Source organism: Delphinus delphis, chromosome 9 (genome assembly GCF_949987515.2).
Source record: "Delphinus delphis chromosome 9, mDelDel1.2, whole genome shotgun sequence".
Lineage (NCBI taxonomy): Eukaryota > Metazoa > Chordata > Mammalia > Artiodactyla > Delphinidae > Delphinus > Delphinus delphis.
This window is the reverse complement of record NC_082691.1, coordinates 25,983,337-26,004,103: the sequence shown is the minus strand read 5'-3', so window position 1 is coordinate 26,004,103 and position 20,767 is coordinate 25,983,337. Positions and strand designations below refer to the sequence as shown.

Here is a 20,767-nt window from a genome sequence, read left to right as displayed (position 1 = left end):
CCGCATAGCACAGGGAGATCAGCTCGGTGCTTTGTGACCACCTAGAGGGGTGGGATAGGGAGGGTGGGAGGGAGGGAGATGCAAGAGGGAAGAGATATGGGAACATATGTATATGTATAACTGATTAACTTTGTTATAAAGCAGAAACTAACACACCATTGTAAAGCAATTATACTCCAATAAAGATGTTAAAAAAAAAAAAGAAATTTGAGTTTTATCCTAAGCATTAAAGGAATTCATTCAAGAATTTTAAGCAAGAATTGGCATGATTAAAATTAATGCTGATTTCAACACTGATATTTTTAAAAGCATTTTTAGAAATATGGTGGGGTGGATCTAGCTCTTCACGGACTTGTGAAAGACAACTGTAACCAACTCTGCCTTCAGTGATTCCATATTAGAAGTCTGACAGTTTTATGGTGGAAGTAGTTACAGTTACACTACAGAAATATGCAAGAACAACAAATAAAGACCCTCTGCCCCCATACACACTTCAGAGTGCTAGTTGTTAAACATTTACCAGCATACCAATGGAAACACGTCGCATATTTATTCAGGGATGCAATGGTTATAACTCAATTCATTGAGTTTAGGTTTGCCTTTGGAAATAGTTAAAAGTCATTTGGAACCAACTTGTAGGATACTGATGAATGATTAAGTTGCACGGTACCATTTTGGTTTAAGTACAAACTATGACTGAGTAAAGAGGTAACACTGTGTGGTGGTTTTGAACACTGACTCTGGAAAGAGCCGTGTGTTCAAACACTTGTTCTACAGCTTAAAAACCATGTGACCCTAGAAAAATTAATTGTCCTCTGTGGATTTCAATTTCGTCAAATACAAAATGGCATAATCTTCGAGCCTGTCTCATCAGGTTGGTCTAAGGGCATATATGTAAGTCATCTGTAATAGAATATGTCACATAGTAAGTATTGTATGTCTTTACTGTCGTATTGGTCCAAAAAGTAAATCCAAGTTTAGTAAGATAGCTCAAGTTTCTATGTTGAAGCTCTTCCCAGTTTTTTAAAATGACACATTAATTATGTTCAAGCATGGTAGTAATTAGTAATCCAAAACAAATTAAGTTAGGATGTATAGTTTTCATGACATGGTCAGGATGGCCATGTGGAATTTGACTTCTTTAATGTTACTGAGGTAAATGTAAATATTGGTGTTATATGAGTGGGCATGGTCTTATAACATAGAGTATTTTTGCTTTACTTCTGTAATAAATTTAGTTAAGATGTAAAATGAGAAAGGCTGAAGTGTTACTCAATTATCTGTCAAAAAATCATATTTTGTAACTATATGACCAATGAAATTTTAGAATTTAATAATTTTATTAGCACATTATTATTGTTTTCCATGTATCTTCCAGTACGTTGTCATAGTAATGCTGCTAGTGATGCTTCTTTACATGTTTCTGAAACATGAAAAAATACTTTTGCAATAGCTTGCATTTTCTATGCATTTTCTAACTTAGATCTTTGTCACAGGGGTATTGTTACCTTGCCAGTATAGTTATTAAATAGAAGCAAAGTCATAAGATCTTTTATCACTTTATCTATGCTGATTATTCAGCCTTATTCCTGAGTTAAAGAACATCCTTCCAAACTGCAAGAACAACAACAAAATAAGTCTCAAAAAAAAAAAAACAAACCCAAAATTCACAGCAGGTAGCTTGTGTTGTATCTGTAATGAAAGTTATGCACTAGGATTATATCTTCTTCGTGACATTTTGTTTCTCTTGGACAAGATGTGCATTTTGTGATGTTCAGAGTTTGTTGTTTATGCAGGCATATCTTCTGGGAACCAGATGCTAGTAAGCTGAATAAGAATTACTGCCGCAATCCTGATGATGATGCCCATGGTCCCTGGTGTTACACGGGGAATCCTCTCATTCCTTGGGATTACTGCCCTATTTCTCGTTGTAAGTATATTTTGTGATCTTTTTCAGGTGAACCATTTTAAATATACTGCATGCCCTCTAAAATGATACCTTAACCAGAGGTGGAAATAGTATAGGAGGGCTAGAGTTGATCCCAAAATAAGGATGCATTCCAGACAGCAACACACATACAACTTCATCTCTCCTCTAGACAAGGGGACAATCTGCTGAACTTTTAAAAGAGATTTTCCTCCCTCAGAAGATTTCTATTTGGAATTCAGAAGTAATACATGGCCATTGTTCTGACTGGGCTAGAAAGACCTCTCCGCCCCCCACCCCACCAATAAATACTAACTGTTCAGCCTCTGAAAGTAGCAGAGCTCTTAGCAAAGTCCCCAGCCCACTAACAGGCCCATAAACACATCAGAGATAGTTGTGCTTCCATTATCTTCTCAGCTGTTTAGGCCAAGACTAAGAAGCCTAAAACATTCCATCTACTTCTCTGAGCCCAAGATGATTTTGTTTAAAAAGTATTAGCACATAAAGTAAAAGATATACGTAAAATGTATAATATATGTCTGATACACTTCATGTAAAAGAGCACCTATATAGCAATAAGTAAAAGATGAGATGATTCGAGAAAACTGAAGATGAATCTTCAAGAATAAACTTAATAAACAAATGAAAAGATGTTAAAACTTAATAGTAAGAAAATATAATAATTATAATGAAAAGATAAAAGCATAAGAAATCATTTCCACCTATCAGGTTGGCAAATAAGAAGGTGATTGCTAATGCCTAATATTAGTGAGAACCTGGGTAATCAGACTCTCTCAATACTGTGCTGCTCTGTGTACTGGGAAGCCTGTATTGAAGTCAGTTTGGGGAAACGTATCAGGATTTTCAACCTCTGCACGACTGACATTTTGTGCTGGATAAACCTTTGTTATGGGAGGCTGTCCTATGCACTATAAGATGTTTGGTAGTGTCCCTGGCCTCTACCCACTAGATGTCAATAGTATCACCTCCACTGAGAACTGCTAATGGAGAGTAATGTATATTGAGATGAAAATATATCCTCAATATGTTATTGATTGAGTGAAAAAGACTTATAAAGCTCTCTTAGTAGCAAGAGACCATTTTACTGTAGTACATGTCTCACAGCTCTGTTTATAGTAGATATCTATTTTTTTTTTTTTTTGCGGTACGAGGGCTTCTCACTGTTGTGGCCTCTCCCGTTGCGGAGCACAGGCTCTGGATGCGCAGGCTCAGCGGCCATGGCTCACGGGCCTAGCCGCTCTGCAGCATGTGGGATCTTTCCGGACCGAGGCACGAACCCATGTCCCCTGCATCGGCAGGCGGACTCTCAACTGCTGCGCCACCAGGGAAGCCCTATAGCAGATATCTTTAAACACTATGTTAAACTGCCTTCTTGTTTAAAAAAGACTCGTTTTATATGTTCAATAAGAGTCCTGTTTTAAGAATATTTGTCACGTGAGACAAGGCAGTAGCAAGTACCTTGAAAATAGCAGCAAAAATACTCACTTTAAAAGAGATTAGATTAAGAAATGATATTTGCTTTAAAACATAAAACACAAACACAAGTCTATATTTTCCATAATATACATCAAATTAAAGAGATAATTTCTCACCATAAATTGTAACACTAGTCACGTTTCCTGAAATTTTAGCATAAAAGCAAACTTTTAAAACATGATGTTAATCAATTATATCTATAGTTAAAACTTGGAACTTCGCAATCTATTTTTAATTAAGAAATTTTCTATAATAGTAAGTAAATATCTTATATGTTCACAAAGAAATAGTATTTCATATTGTTATATTTCATTTCATCAGCTTTAATCATAGCCTTTCAAATTAATTAGTGTTCTCCTAATGTTCCTAATTTATCCCAGATTAGGGTTTGCATAGGTCCTGAAAATGTTCTTTTATAGAAGATGTCTTTCTGGTTTTAACATTAAAATAAACAAGCAAACAGACCAACCTTTCCAACCTCTCTGGTGTACAAAAAAAATTTTTTAATGGTGAAAGTTGTTATTTTTTTCTAAGTATTAGTTTTATTTCATGGTACCTCTTTGTGAAGTTTCTACGATTAAGAATAATGGAGGCTAATAGACTCTTCAATGACCTAGGAAGAAGGATAAAAGTCAATGACCTGGCTTCTAAAACAAGTTCTATTGCTTTCTCTATAGAATTCCAGATTTCTAAAAATCACAGTAGCCTAATTTTAGTACGTAGATATAGTTAAGAGTAAAATGTTCCCATAGAGAACTGTGATTTGGCTTATAAATTTGAGATAAGACTCTAATAACTTTAAAGTTTTTAAAGCATATTTTCAACTAACATTTTTAAACTAAAAGTAATGTGCTATTGAAAGACTTCAGGGTGTTGCTAGTATTTGATTAAATGCTACTGCAGATAACTCATTTATTTCAATGTATTCTGAACATTAATTAATTTCAACAAATATTTCTACACTGTCATTTTTCTAAATAATATTTATAGCCAGGATTTATTTACAGTTTTCTTGCTGGTGAAAGGCTAATAAAATTTATCTATAGAAGATTTGAGTTCTTATTTATTTAACTTCAGAGACTATATATCATTTTCATACTGCACATTTGTATTACAAACATGTAAAGGTTTGTATTCCTTTTAAAAAAATGCTTACAAAATAATATTTAACATATATTTTTAAGGTTCTCAAGATGCAAAAATAAAACTGTAGAAATGTCTATATTTGTCTATACACATATACACAGTATATCTTAGAAAATTCTTAAGTATTAAGAGAGCATAGTGGTTTAGAGTTTCAACTCTGATTTCCTGGGTAAGGATTTCAGTTCTATCACTTTAAGTGCCTTGGGTAAATTACCTCCACCTCAGTTTGTATTTATTTATTCATTTGTTAATAATTTTAAATTGTGCTCCTATCGTGTGCAAAGCCCTATATATCATTCTAGGTATAGAAAATATAAACAATGTTTCCTACGCTCAAATCGTTTTCAGTGTACAGAGGAGACATTTTACATACATAATCGCAAATAAAGTCATTTAAATACATACATATTAATATTAAAATATATAATAAGAATGGGAATACAAATGTCAGCGTGGAAAAACGTGTGCTGTTCATAAAGTTTCGAATTTGAGTTGAAACTTTAAGGATCTATTAAAAGAAAGTTTTATTTATGTTTTCAGTAAGAGCACATGTTTGGTTCTGAGGCCATACACACACACACACACACACACACACACACACTCCTACACTTCCATAGGAAAAACTTTTATCATTGATATGTTTTCCTTCTTCAAATTTAAGGTGAATCAATATAAAGTAAGATTTGTATCATATATAGTTGTTCAGATTTGAGTACTATGGTGGAGACGTAAGGGAAAAGTAAAAGAGGAGAAGTGAAAATAGTATTTTAAGGTAAAATGGAAAAGGCCTAGAAAGCAGAAGAAACTAGAATGCTTTCAAAAAATTCATAATCTAACCAGCAACTCAGAATCTCTAGAAATCTGATTTTAAGTGGTAATGCAGCTTCTTCTAAATTGTGAGAAATGTTGGCTTAGAGGAAAATCTATATATATATACTCTTAATTATTAAAGCCCCTAAATGATAAGATCTACACATTTTAAAAAATTTAAATATTTTAGTAAGGTACAATAATGAACGAAATACTTTGTTGACGTATTAACTTGATGCATAGAAATCAGAAACTTGATATGCAGTTAAGAATACAATGAATAGTGTAGTCTTTCTCACCACAAACGATACAAAGAATAGATATCTAGTTTTTTATTTTAGAATTTTTATGTAAATAACTTGAGTGGAAAAAGCAATATCCTTGATGTTTTAATGACCACAGTCGGCCTCCATCCTAATTTGTACTGTGAACTAAAACAATGACCTCAGGTGACTAAGACAAAACCATCCCCAAGAATAAACTAAAGGGAAAGGGAAATGATGAAATTTGTATGTTTACGCTTATTCACTTAAAATATCTAGATCTGGAAAATGGACATAAATAAAAACGCTTTAGCATGTATTAATTTTCTCAAGATTTCCCATAAATAAAAATCAGATTTGCGTCTATTACAAAGGAATCCATAGGCCATTTTTGTTTTGTTGCCGGTTTATTTGAGCTCAGGGCACTTCCAGAGACTAACAACCAGCTGGGTCTAAACAATGCCTGACTAAACTCTATGTCATCAGTTTTGGACAGTCACACACTAAATTCCAGGAAATGTACTTCATTCATTGCTACTTAAGTATTTTCAAATCCTAGCATCCTCCAAGCCTTTCTCTTGGCAGCAATTAAACCCCACTCAGTAGGGAGGTTGTAAAAAAGTAGTAAGTATGAAATTTTAGTTATAATTTATTGGCAGTTTCTGGTGTTCTTTTTTTTAAATACTTTTCCCCTTACTACCTAGAAAAACCAGTCTTTGAAATATACTAACAAAGCATAATTATATTTGGCTATCCCTCTTTTTCCATGAGTGACCTTGATTTCTATCTTCTCGAATTCTTAAAAAAGTTTTCTGAAACATAGGAAGTTTTAATTATCCTTAACCATAAGTAAAAAAAGTAATTTTCAGAAAAAATATAAATGGGTCAAATTAAAGCTACATAGTTTATCTATATGAATGGCCCAAATAAACAATAATAAGCATTAGTGCTGTTCGGTGGAATGTTCATTGTGTACGATGTTTGGCATCTTGGGAGAATGAGGCAGCTCCTTGGTGCTAGCAGTGTAATTCAAACTGCCAACATCCATCAAACCACATACCTGATAACCTTCACAGTCATAAAACAGGCCTTTCCTCACATGACCCACTACCAGTAGGTGCATGCTTTCAACTTTGTCTAAAAGTGATACATAATTACTCAAAAGAGTATTTTTGCATTTTATTTTTGAATAAAATGTAAAGAATTGTAGTAAATTATCCATTTATGGATATTTGGATTTCAATACACAATTCTGGTTCTATATAACAGAAATATGTATGTAAAAATTATGTATATATATATATATTTGTTTTTACAGGTGAAGGTGATACCACACCTACAATAGTCAATTTAGACCGTAAGTAATCTTTCAAAATAATATATGAGTCTCTATGTGTCAGAAGTGATGTCATTATTTTCTTCATAGAAAAATAACTTATCATTATATAAACTTCCATCATAAAAATAAAATAATCTATTTTATTTTATTTGAACATTTTTTTCTGTGTGCATGTGTAAAGGTGTTACAAAGGCAACTGCATACTGAATATCAAAATTCAATGTTCTGTCACAAAATATGTTATATTTAACTTTGAAAAAAGCATGTATATTGCTTTTACCTAATTGGGGGCAGAAGGTATCCATTGGACTTTCACCATCCTTTAAATTAAATCAGGATGCTACAGTCAGAAAGAATGAAACCAGAAGGTTGGAAAATTATGCAGTGTCTTTATCCTGCTCTATCTTTAAAGCTCTTTGCATGCTCTACGAGGCAAAAGATGACACAATCTGAGAGGTTCAGTTAATCCTCAGCTTAAGGAAATCTGTTGGGAGCTGCTTGTATCCGATTTTCACACATTTCTTGGGCTGAAGGAAGTTACTCAAATGTTTTGATTTAAGAGACCACCTGCTGTGTCCCAGGCTGAAGAGCAAATGGAAATCTATTTTAGACCATGGACAAGAGTGGAAAGGATAAGGCAAGGAACACCAAGGAGGGTCAGGAAGAAGTTTACTTCAAAGAATTCTAAATTATATCTTTTGGATATAATGATTTAGACATAATTATGTCATTTGGATTAAAATTTCAATTAATATAACTTTGGTAACATGTTGCAAAATGGTTCTACATTCTTACTATACAAATTCATGAGTAATAAACCAAATATAGTTTTTTTATTTTCACTTACGCTATTGCTTTTCATTGACATTTAGAAATAAGCACTGTAAATAACATTGTTCCATTTTATGTTGAGGTTGTTAAGGGAAATACAATTAATGTTAGACCTGAAGAACTTGTACCTAGTGAGCAAAGCCACTCTCACTATCATGGTAATGCTGTTGACCTTGAGTTGATTAGTTTTTCTGTTTTACCCATCTACTTAGATGAGGATAGCAAACATTTTGGGCCTGATTTGGCACTGTAGTTACGCTATTTACCTTCTTTTGTCCAAAATGTTCTTCTGACACAATTACAATAGTTACATTTGTGTAGTTACCATTGCACTAAAGAAAGCTGACAGGCACAGATTATTTCAAAATGTTTTATCAAAATGTTATGTTTGGTCCTCTTTTTAGATCCTGTAATATCTTGCGCCAAAACAAAACAGTTGCGAGTTGTAAATGGGATTCCAACACGAACAAATGTAGGATGGATGGTTAGTTTGAAATACAGGTAATTATTAATAGACACAAATCATACATATCTGGATTATTTGCAAAAGTTATATTCCCAGCAGTATGGCCACGGGTAGTCGTGCAGGTTGTGCCCTCCACAAGGCACCTGTATGAGCGGGGGCACAAGAGGGGACTAATCACATTCTGCTTGCCAAAAGCCATGGATTTTGCAATTTGTCCCTCCAGAGATGGTGCCATTTTAAATGCTTACAAAGGTCCCATATGTGTTTGCATTGTCCCTGATATGGCACTTCAATTCTCGTAAAGCAAACGACAACTACACAGAGAACCTACCTATACCTTGATATCACCATATAGTTATACTTATGTTGTTAATTTCCCAATCTAGTATATTATGAGATTATTTTTTAACTTGTCTATGCACAATCATATCAAAAATTTTATATTTGTTTTTAATTTCTGACTTTTTAATTGTCATTCTAATGAAAAATAGCAATAATTTAAAATTCTAGGACATTTCATCATTAAGGAAAAGATTAACAATTTATACTGATAGTTGAACAGTCTTGAAATTATAATATTCAGTGTGGATAAAAAAATTCTTGACATGTCTATTTCTCAATGTTGTAAGGATCAATGCCATGTTCTATGTAAAATTTTTCAAAATATACTATTATACAAAATTAAGATTAGTAATTATGTTGTAAGAATTAAATATTGAAAACAGGAGTTAGCTTAAAACCTGATCATACAACTTTCTATGTACTACACATATTGTACTGTATGGTAATCAGAATGTTAAAATATCTTTGTCTATATCTATCTGTATTGGAGCCTCATCATGCAACATACGCCAAAGTGCACCTGAATTCTAGCCACATTTTCCCTTGTTTTCAAGACACCCCATGTTTCTCTCTCCGAGCCTTTGTGCTGTGGTTCCCACTGTATGTTGTAGCTTTCTTCCTCTGTATTTTATGCCTGGAAAATCTTTCATTCTTTAAATACCAACTGTAATATCTCCTCTTTTTGGAAACCCTCCCTGTTCCTTTACCTCTAGCCTCCTAGAATAGAGGAAGAATATCCATTTTTTTTAACCATAACCAAATCACAGTGGCATTAAATTAGAATAGAGACAACTTGAAACTGAAGTGTTTTTTAAATAAGTCAATTCTTAACAAGCATGAAGTTTAAATACTTTGATATATATATGACTTTAGATACCGGGTAGAAGATGGCCTAAAGTTCTCTTTTAGTGTATCTTTCTTCCAAGGAGTAACTCATCAATTTTATAAATATTTATGTTGATAATTGTAGGGTAGCTGTCCTGGGTGTGTAGTACCGAAATAGATTTATGAAACTCACCAGAATATTAAAGCTGCTGTGCAATATGAAGACTTAATGAAGGCTGTAAAACTGGGGGGGGGGGGGTTATTTTCTTTATTATAGAAAATGTTCCAAGAATCTACATCTTTGAACTAATTAGAGGATCTTTGCAAATCTCATTACTCGAGAAAAAAAAAAGGCAAATACTTTTCAATTTATTCTTATTCAAAGGAGACTTCCTTTGGAAGTCACCATCCTTGGAGAAGCAGGTGAAACTGTTTTTCATCAGATCAGAGTAGTATAAACTTTTTTTTAAAAAGTACTTTTCCTTTGAAATGCAAGTTCTTAGTAACAACAGCTGTTTAGCTATTCTTCCAAAACTCACAGAGAGGAATAGAAATTCAAACTCGATATATATTCTTAACCTCCCGTGTGGTACAGGCCATAAATAACTGTGGTCTTAGTCTGGGAATCTTATTCTATTACCCTCTGAAGCACTGAACATCTGTACTCTTTGGAAATGTAAATTGTGAATAGTTGTACTTTTTTCCATGTGTCTGCCAAAAAATAATGGATTTACAGATTTTGGATACATCAAATAAATGTTCTAGTATTTATTATTCTCTACAAATATTTTATAATTTCCTAGATCTCTCTTGCAAAATTGTTTTGATTTTATAAATAAATATTATATTGTTGGTCTTAAGCTGAACAAACAAATTACTCAAACTCAGTTATACTCTAAGTTAATCTATCAGAACTACATAATGGTAATGAAAGAAGGGAATAGCACATAAATATTATATATGGTTACCACCAGATGGTTTTTAGGTTTTGAATAAAAACTCAAATTTGCAGTTTTCATAATCAAACACTGAATTTAAAATAGGTCTAATTATCCTATATTTGTAGCACATACTTTCTCACACAAGAATAGACACACACACACGTGAACATATGTGTTGGGAATGGGTCTTCATGTGTAGTGACAGGGTTCCTCATACAAAAATAAAGTTGCTTTCATAAAATTGTAATCACATTATGAAAAAAGTTCTAATGCTATAATCATCAAATATCATCCTTCTGATAAAAGGATTACTCGTTTTATTCTAGTTGGGTTATTGTCTACATTTTTCTCTCAATGTGTTTAACAAATGGAGCCATAGGTTTTGCATTAATTGGCAGGCACCCTTTCTGCACAGAGGTTACTTGTTTCTCTTTCCTCTTTCTCTTAGAAATAAACATATCTGTGGAGGATCATTGATAAAGGAAAGTTGGATTCTTACTGCAAGGCAGTGTTTCCCTTCTCGGTAAAGTATTTCTGAAACCAATATTTGTTTTGAGCATTTAAAAATATGTATGGCTTCCATTTAGCTTTTAGGCTTAAGAATGTGTATTCAACAGAGATTCACCAGCATAGGGTGAACAAATTAATTTCTTTTTTTAGATTTAGCTTATAAAATTTACCTTGACTTAATTGATACTTACTTATGGGTACTACTTCTGTTCACCTCTTTCCACGATTGGCACTACTCTCATTTGAGGAAAAATTTTGCTAGAATTATGTTAATAATTTTTATCCCAACCTCCTTCTTGCACTGTATATTTCTAGATATTCTTTTTCTGAATTATCAACAAACTTCTCTCAACCCTCACTTCTTTCTTATGTAGAACAAGCCTCAGAATAATACTGAGAATAATTTTCAATGGAAATTAGCCTAAGGAAAAAATAAGGAGGTAGCATTTGTAAGCTTACTCCTTGATTCCCATTAAGGTCACATTGATTTTGTTAGTATAAATATTCAATCCCTATTAACAAACCAAACACACACATTTGAGATAAAAAGGAAAATTTGCAATAAATTATAACTCATGTAATGTGCTTTACCTGAGAATGTTTCATAAATGACCTACTCTCTAGCAAAAATAAGCAAGTTTTCAAAAAAAAAAAGCCATTTAGAATTTCAGCAATTTAAAGGTTCTTCCTGCTTATATGTTCTTGTAGTATTCAGAATCTCCCATAACAAATGTGTTGCTCTTTATTATATTTTAAAGTTTAAATTTAGGTTATTTATCTGCCCTTATAAGCTAATATAACAATATATGTGATTAATATTACATATTTTAAAGTTATTTTTTATATTTTAATTTTTTACTTAGAAACAAAGACTTGAAAGATTATGAAGCTTGGCTTGGAATTCATGATGTCCATGGAAGAGGAGATGAGAAACGCAAACAGGTTCTAAATGTTACCCAACTGGTATATGGGCCGGAAGGATCAGATCTGGTATTACTGAAGCTTGCTAGGTGAGTTCCTTTAGATAGTTTCATATTTTTAATATAGACTGGAATTGTTGAAGCTTTTTCTTCAACTATGTTCTTATTCTTTCTCTCTCATGTAGATGTATTATAAAAGCATATGTCACATGGTGTGTGTGTGTGTGTGTGTGTGTGTGTATGTGTGTGTGTGTGTATGTGTGTGTGTGTGTGTGTGTTCAGAGGCAGAGAGAGGGGCATTTTCAAATTTTTCAAAAGTGAATAAATGAAATTGGACCAACAGTATGATCAGCCTGCTCTAAAACCAAAGGTTAGTGAGCAATTATATGATAACTTTAACAGGTAAAATAATGATTAAAAAAATAGCAGTGACCATTTGTTCTTAAATATTTGTAAGTAAATATTCATTTCTCTACTACCTACTCCGAAGCACAATTGTTTATTCTCTCTAAATGAATCATATTAAACATTCACACTACATTTTAATATGTTAATTTTGTGTTGAATCCAGTCAAGGTTACTTACCATTATATTTTCTCTTTTCAGGCCTGCTGTTCTGGATGATTTTGTTAGTACAATTGATTTACCTAATTATGGGTGCACAATTCCTGAAAAAACCACTTGCAGTGTTTATGGCTGGGGCTACACTGGATGTAAGCTATTTTTAGAAAGATAAGGCAATATCATATGTATTTTGTAAAAATATTTTGTATTTCTTTACTTTTCTCACCTTACCCTGCGCTCGTTAACTGTACATATTTTGTGCCATTCTAGTGATCAACTCGGACGGTCTATTACGAGTAGCACATCTCTATATTATGGGGAATGAGAAATGCAGCCAATATCATCAAGGGAAGGTGACTCTGAATGAGTCTGAAATATGTGCTGGGGCTGAAAATATTGTATCAGGACCATGCGAGGTAAAAACAGAGATTTTTATGTAAGGAGTATGTGATGGATAGCATAGTTTCTTGTGCTTATATTTTCTATTTTTCTCAAATGAGAATCATTATAAACCAACCTGTTCTAAGAGAGAGGAATTGAAAAAGATAACCCTTATTATCCTTGTACAATTTTTTAGCTAAATAGTGAAGCAATCCATGTTTCATTAGCAGCAAACTAAGATGACATTTGTCTCTCAAGAAACAAGAAAAGAATACAGCCAAAACTCTTAGAGAAAGCTGTTCAAATTAGAAGTATCCAATATGCAGTTTGATACAATAGCTTGCATTTTTCTAATGTTTTTCTAAATGTATCTGATCTTCCCAAATTCTAACTTAACTCTATTAATTTTAATAAGAGATACATGCCTGCTTTTAAACTTTTAAATATGTTTTTGGTTAAGCCAGTGTGTGTATGTGTGTGTGTGTGTGTTTAAACAAATTCTATTTAAAAAACCAAAAGGTCAAAGTTTATGATTTTAAGAGCTTGGACATTTTCATTTGTTAAGCAACTGTTCTTTCCACTTGGCAGTGTTCCTATCCCTGTTTCACATAGACAAGCTGTTAAACTGTTATTTTTGATGTTTTTCAGTTAAAGAATTTTAAAATTGCATTAAAATAATACGATTAAAAACTGATTATGTGTTTATAACCACTTTCAAATCTGGTGTTTTTTCCAGTAAATCAGTATCACTAAGGTTTTCATCACAAATGAAAATCTACTAGGAGAAAGAATTATTTATTTATCTGTTTGTTTACTTATTACTGAGTTCTGTAAACACCAAGTTTTGAGCTAGACCAGATCTTTGAGATATTTAGAAAGCTTGCACTTATCCCAGCCCTACTGCCATTACTACTGTGACATCTGCTCTTCAGGAATAGCCTATAATCTGGTTTGTCATCTATACATTCTTAGATTCCTAACTTTAGCACTGAAAAATTTATCACATAGTTATTTTTATCTATATAATCAATCAATTGATTCAGCCACTTCTCAAAAATGCACTCATCCTCCAGGATTTTTTTTTTTTTTGCATCACTGATATTTGAAACAGGGTAATATAATAATCAAACCAGGGAAATCTAGACACCTAAAAAAATCTCCTAAACATTTGTATAATAGCAATAGCATCACATTTAGTGAAAGTCCCTCAAAATCAATTCTCAAAATGAATTGATTTGAAGAGTTCATATCAGTAATCACTGGTGCATTAATTTAAAAACCAGATTAACAGGGCTTCCCTGGTGGCGCAGTGGTTGAGAGTCCGCCTGCCAATACAGGGGACACGGGTTCGTGCCCCAGTCCGGGAAGATCCCACATGCTGCGGAGCAGCTGGGCCCGTGAGCCATGGCCGCTGAGTCTGCGCGTCCGGAGCCTGTGCTCCGCAACAGGAGAGGCCACAACAGTGAGAGGCCCGCGTACCGCAAAAAAAAAAAAAAAAAAAAAACCAGATTAACACCTGTGGCAGAGTTTATATGAAGTCTCTTTGAATAAACTATTTTCCTTAGTGTTTTATCTTCTATTTCACCCCCACTTTGATTTTCTCTGTCACAGAATGTTAATAGCTCTCTTCTTTCCACCTGTATTACAGAACTAAATTTTGCAGTAGTTTAGTTTTATCTCATCACATCAGTACTGGGGGAAAATTAAGATAGTCAGAAGCACTCTTCTGAATACAAAGATGCCAAAAATTAGTCACTGCAATCCTAGGAAGGCTACATGGCCCAAAAAGGTGATGCAGCATTTTTAAATGATTATATATAACAATATGTATAAACATATATGTATATAAAAATATACACACGAATCATTTTATCAATCTATTCATCTTTCATCTATCACCTATCTATATATGATGATACAACAGTCTGTGCCATGAAGTCACAGACTACCTTCTATATCTATATATGATGATACAACAGTCTGTGCCATGAAGTCACAGACTACCTTCCACAAAGGGGAAAAAAATATAAATATAACTATATTGACTACTAAGACTAAGTGGAGAAACATTCCTTCTTTCTGCCTGGGAAAGCAATTTCCACATAGTAAACAGAATTATTTTACCACCTACAAGTTTTTATTTAACTGTTAAAATCATTCTGGGGGCAGGATTGAGGGAAAGGAAAAAAATTAGAAATAAGAGAAAACTTAATGTGGGTTAATCCTTAAAACTGTATGATTACAGGTGAGTTTTTGATACGTGTATTTTTCTACATTTTCCAAATTTTCTATATTGAACATGCTTTGACCATCAGAAGTAAGTCAAAATAAATATGAAATCTACCTTCTTAAAGAGCTATCTATGGTCACGTGTTAATTAGTCTGCATTCAACAAAGGCAAAAAACACTTTAAAACGTGAGTCATACTTAAATGATAACTACACATGATAGAACACTTTGAACTTTTGTACTTATCTCAGTCCAACAGAAAGACAACCAATGGCTTAGTACATCAATTTTATGTCTTCATATTTCAATGGAAGTTATTCTCTTGTTTTGCATATATATATATTTGAGATATAAATCGATACAGGAAATGTTAATGAATTGTCAATTTTTATTTCTAAAATAATACTTTGTTGTTGTTATTGTTGCATGTCTTCTTCCTAGGGAGATTATGGTGGCCCACTGGTTTGTGAACAACATAAAATGAGAATGGTTCTTGGTGTCATCGTTCCTGGTCGTGGATGTGCCATTCCAAATCGTCCTGGTATTTTTGTCCGAGTGGCATATTATGCAAAATGGATACACAAAATTATATTAACGTATAAGGTACCACAGTCGTAGCTGATGTAACTGTGTCTGAAGCTTCCAATAATACAACTCTCCTTTACATGAAGATTTCAGAGAACATGGAATTAAAATGTAACTTAAAAAATCCCAAGACAACTACTTGAGTGTCATGTTTGTTAAGATACTCACTAATATTTATGGGTGTTTTCTGTTGTTTCGTTTGTCAGTGTTATTTTGTAAATGTTGAAGTGAATTAAGGTACATGCAAGTGTAGTAACATATCTCCTGAAGATACTTGAATGGATTAAAAAATGCAAAGGTATAACTGCTGGATGCTAAAGATATAATGGAAAAGATCAACTAATCTCTCTCGGCTGCTTTCCAAGGTTAGTTTCTCAATAATAAATAAGCCATAAGTTAAACATTATTTCAACCTCACAAAAACAATTTATATCTTGTGTCCTTAAATTGTAACTCTATATTAAATTATATTACCTTTAATATGCCATACATTATATTTCATTCATTTCTCCTCACCATGTATCCTGTAATACTGGTACATATACTCCTTTATAAACGCATATACCTATACACAAATGCCTGGGTACACATGTGCATGCACTACAGTTCAAATTGTAGTGTATCTAATATAGCCCCTAAATGTTCTGAAATTGTGTACTTATAGTTTTTTCTTAATAAAAATATTAAAAATTCTAAAGACCAGTAGAAATATTAAAGAAAGGTGCAAGATAGAAGTGACTAGATCATCCTCCATCCATAATCTGCAGATGACCTCTACTGGTTGGCACGTGAGGTGTGGTCATGACCTACGAAATTAAATAACACCTAACCTAGGTTCTTACATATATTTATTATCCAAGTTATTTTATGTAGTTTCTAATTCTTAAAGAGAAGAGGCTAATATGTGTAGTAGTATTATTTCTTTCCTTCAAATTTAGGGACAATTATTTATGCAAGATGTTTTTAGATCTTTTTTCCTAAAGTATTTAAAAAATTCTGAGATGACTAATTGAAGTTTAAAAGTGTTTTGGTCTTTAAAATGTATGTAAATATGTTAACTCTAAGACTTGCTGCTGTGATTGGCTTCTATCTCACCTTCTTTAAATTAAAAACAATATTTAAGAGGAAAATTTCCATGTCTCCAAAATTTGTAAACAGCTTTTCATCAAATTATGCATTAAAATATATATTGAAGAAAGAAGTCAGAACACTTTTCTCTACCTGGAAGTCTTTTAGACTAATAAAACTTTAGTCAAGTAAAGGAAAAAAAAATGTAAAAGGAAAGGAAAGGAACTAGCTTGTCTAAACTCTGTATTCAGTTATTTTTTTAAAGTACAGTTAAATCTGCTGAATGAGATATTTTATCAAAAATATCTTCATTTTATCTTTATTTTACATAGATCTTTCCTAATGCATGGGAAATATTCAGATTTTGTATTCTGTATGATAACAACCAAATCATACTTATTGTTGTATTAGTCATGATTAGCTAAAGATCATGTATTTGCCAAGAAATGAAATAACAAAGAGTAATAGGATAGGTCTGAATTTTCACAAAATATTCCTGTATAAAAGTTCTCTAAAAATAATTATTTGAATATTTTGAATCTAGTATTTCCATTTCTCTAATTTGTTTCTTTTGGATGGTCTCAATTAAGGCCAGGGATTCAAATGATGCTCTAAATTCTCCCTAAGACAATGTTCAATCTTGAGTAAAACGGTTTTAACTTTACTCAAGAGTTTAGTCCACAGAGTATAGGGCAGCAAATCCAGAAATGTTTTTTCCAAATTGTGCCATTTTATTTATTTATTCTCTGTAATAAGATATGTGCTGGTATCAAGAAACAGTGAAAGCAAAGAGAGATCCAACAAGTTGCTAGTCCATACCAGCTTACCTGATTGTATTTCTCTCTCCCTTGTGTACTATACCATTATAATCAACATACAGAAATTTCAAAGGCATATTGTCTAAATATTAAAGTATTTTTCAGTTTCTTCTTGCTAAATGGCAAAATTTTATTGTCACATATTAATGATATTTGTAAAACATTTACTGAATTGTAATTCTTTTAAATACTCACATTTTAAAATATTTCTTTTATGTCTTTTCCTCTAAATTTCCACAGAGACATAGGGATGACCTAGATACAAAATGAAGCTAACTTTATAGACATTTTGAACTCAGTGTTTTCCATTTTATTAAAGGGTAAAAACAAGACCACCAATAAACCATCAGACGTGTAAAATGCAGTTCTTTCTTTGAGAGTTTCCTTTTAATAGGAGGAGATTGATGGAATTGATAATAAAAGCAAGATGAACAAGACCCATGTTATTTTAGGTGGTACAACAGGGAATAATCATGTCATTTTTCTCTGGTGAAAGATACTATTTCCTGGGCATTCTTTTCTTAATAAACTACAAAAAAAAAATAAACAATCCAATTTATCTAAAAATCCATTTCGAGTCACGGAAAAAAGATCTTTTAAATTAGAAGTTTTCAACGTTATTTTTATTTTGGCTGTTTGAATAATGGTTATATGCTGTTATAATTGTGGACATTTTCTTATGTCTACCAGGAATAGTAATGTAAAATTAAAATATTTGTCATAATGCCTCTGCCGTGCAGAAGGGATGATAATCCTTTTGTATACTTCTTTAATTTTATTGTAAAATGTGTAATGACTTTTACCTATCTGCTGTGGGCAGGTCCTCAGTACAATGGTTTATATTGAGTCAATCTCTAGTATTAACAGGCTCTTGCTTGCTATCTAAGTGTTTCAAACTATGGGAAATGTGAGACACTGGAAGGCAAGAAAAATAACAATAATGACATGTGATAGCAAAATTGTATTTCACTTATTCCTGTGAATATTTCTTGTTGGTACCAATGGTACTGTACAAAGTGAATGTTATAGCCACAATATTCTCTTGAAAAAAACACTGTCAAGAAATAAGAAATTGCTGTCAGGAATTTTCTTGTTGTTTCTAAACATTTTTTAAAAAGAAATAATGGTTTTGCAATATAGGGATCATGAGGTAAAGAATTTTAGTAAACTCTCATACTAAAAAACTTTTAAATTGACTTGGTCCAAAAAAGAACTACTTTCAATCAATTATATCCCATATTTGTAGACAAACTCATTTGAGAAATAAAGTTATTTTAAATGAGATATAGTCTTTATGTGAATAAATTACTTCTCACAATAAAATCCAATAAGAATTTATCTTTCAACGTTCAACTGAATTTTCAGCTAAGAATTTACTAATACAAAAGAAGATGTTAAAATTCTCTGGACCTGTAAATCTTGACAGTGTAATTTTAAGTAGGTTCATTTCCATTTGCACAGAAAGTTTCTGTCTTTAGGAAACTGAAAATGGAATACTGTGGATGTTATGACTGTCTTGTGTGTAAATAGGAAATAGATAATCTGCCTATTGAGTGGTATAGCTGGACGCTTACCCAAAAGGGGAACACTGTGGTTATGACGTGTATATACATTTTCTGTAGTTAATAAAGTTGTTATTTTTATAACCATGATTATTTTATTATTAATAATAATAAAATATTTTACCAAAATGCTCTCTTTTTCTTATTTTAGTTATATACATGGATATATTTGAATCTGCTCTAGAGCCTAACGCAGAAAACAACAATGATCTCATTGACAGAAATTACATATACTTTGTTGCAAGAAATGTCATGTAACCTGTCTATAGAACTAAGACAAAAAAATACTATTCTATTCCAACTTGTATCTATGGTAATATCAATGGTCTTCAGTAAACTATTAATCTCTATGCACTTCAATTTCTCCCATTGCAAAATATAATTATTCATTCTTCATATTTGCTAGAGTGGTGCTATGATATAATTTGCTTATAAATATATATATATATATATAGTGTCATCATGAATGATCATCTGAATTTCTTTACCATATCACTATATATTACAAAGGGAATTATAATTCAATTAATCAATTTGGAATATATCTTCAAAATATGCATTAAATTCAGAATAAATATGAATCAAATTCACTCATTTCATTCAAATTGGAAGCAAAATTGGAAGAACTAATTATAAACTGATCTAAACAAAAAGAATTCTGTAACACCATTGCCTATTTCAAGTTATATTATACTGCCTCTCCCTCCAAAAGGTTGCTTGGGCTTCCCTGGTGGTGCAGCGGTTGAAAGTCCGCCTGCCAATGCAGGGTACAGGGTTTGTGCCCTGGTCCGGGAAGATCCCACAGGCCGCGGAGCGGCTAGGCCCGTGCACCATGGCCAGTGAGGCTGTGCGTCCGGAGCCTGTGCTCCCGCAATGGAAGAGGCCACAACAGTGAGAGGCCCGCGTACCACAAAAGAAAAACAAAACAAAACGTTGCTCTACTAATTTTTCTGGCATAGATACTTATCTCAAGTGATGATTAATGTATCTAATTCTAGAGCCCATTATAAAATACTTAATCTTCTTGATGATTATGGTCCAAGCAGAATATATGTACTCAATCTTTTTCGGTGTCAGTAAGAATATTTCAAATGTATATCCTGTTTGATTTTTCTAAATTTTGATTTTTTTACACTCTTTTCTAAAACTCCATTCTATCCTAAACCTATACTGTGCTATTTCCCCCATGATCCCTTACCCACCCCCACTAACCCAGCAACAACATTAATTTTTTCTCTGTATTTATGACTGTTTCTGTTTTATTATGACTGCTCATTTATCTTTTTTAGAGTCAACGTATAAGTGAAATCATACAGCATTTGTCTTTCTCTATCTGACTTATTTCACTTAGCACAATACCCTCAGGGTCTACCCATGTTGTTGCAAAAGGAAAGATTTCATTCCTTTTTTTACAGCTGAATAATATTCCATGGTATATATTTACGATTTCTTCTTTATCCATTCATCTATCCATGGGCACTTAGGTGGCTTCCATATCTTGTCTATTGTGAATAATGCTATAATGAACATAGGGGTGCATATTTTTTTGAATTACTGTTTTCATTTTATTTGGATATATTCCCAGGAGTGGAATTGCTGGATCGTATGTTAATTCTGTTTTTAATATTTTGAGGAACCTCCACACTGTTTTCCATGATGGCTGTAAAAACTTACATTCCCACCAACGGTGCATGGGTGTTCCCTTTTATTCACATTCTTGGCAAGTCTTGTTATATATAATCA

At 32.6% G+C, this 20,767-nt stretch overlaps 1 protein-coding gene across 3 annotated transcripts in view; it reads left to right on the top strand.

The window, feature by feature from the left end:
• HGF (hepatocyte growth factor) overlaps positions 1-19,347 on the top strand; it is an 83,201-nt gene extending 63,854 nt beyond the window's left edge. For all 3 annotated transcript variants that reach the window (XM_060020336.1, XM_060020335.1, XM_060020337.1), the window contains 8 exons: positions 1,797-1,930; positions 6,962-7,000; positions 8,218-8,314; positions 10,836-10,910; positions 11,761-11,907; positions 12,424-12,530; positions 12,652-12,797; positions 15,433-19,347. In XM_060020336.1, coding sequence (XP_059876319.1) covers positions 1,797-1,930; positions 6,962-7,000; positions 8,218-8,314; positions 10,836-10,910; positions 11,761-11,907; positions 12,424-12,530; positions 12,652-12,797; positions 15,433-15,609 — 922 coding nt within the window. In that variant the 3' untranslated portion in view covers positions 15,610-19,347. The remainder of the gene's footprint in view (positions 1-1,796; positions 1,931-6,961; positions 7,001-8,217; positions 8,315-10,835; positions 10,911-11,760; positions 11,908-12,423; positions 12,531-12,651; positions 12,798-15,432) is intronic.
• Positions 19,348-20,767: the final 1,420 nt, after the last annotated feature.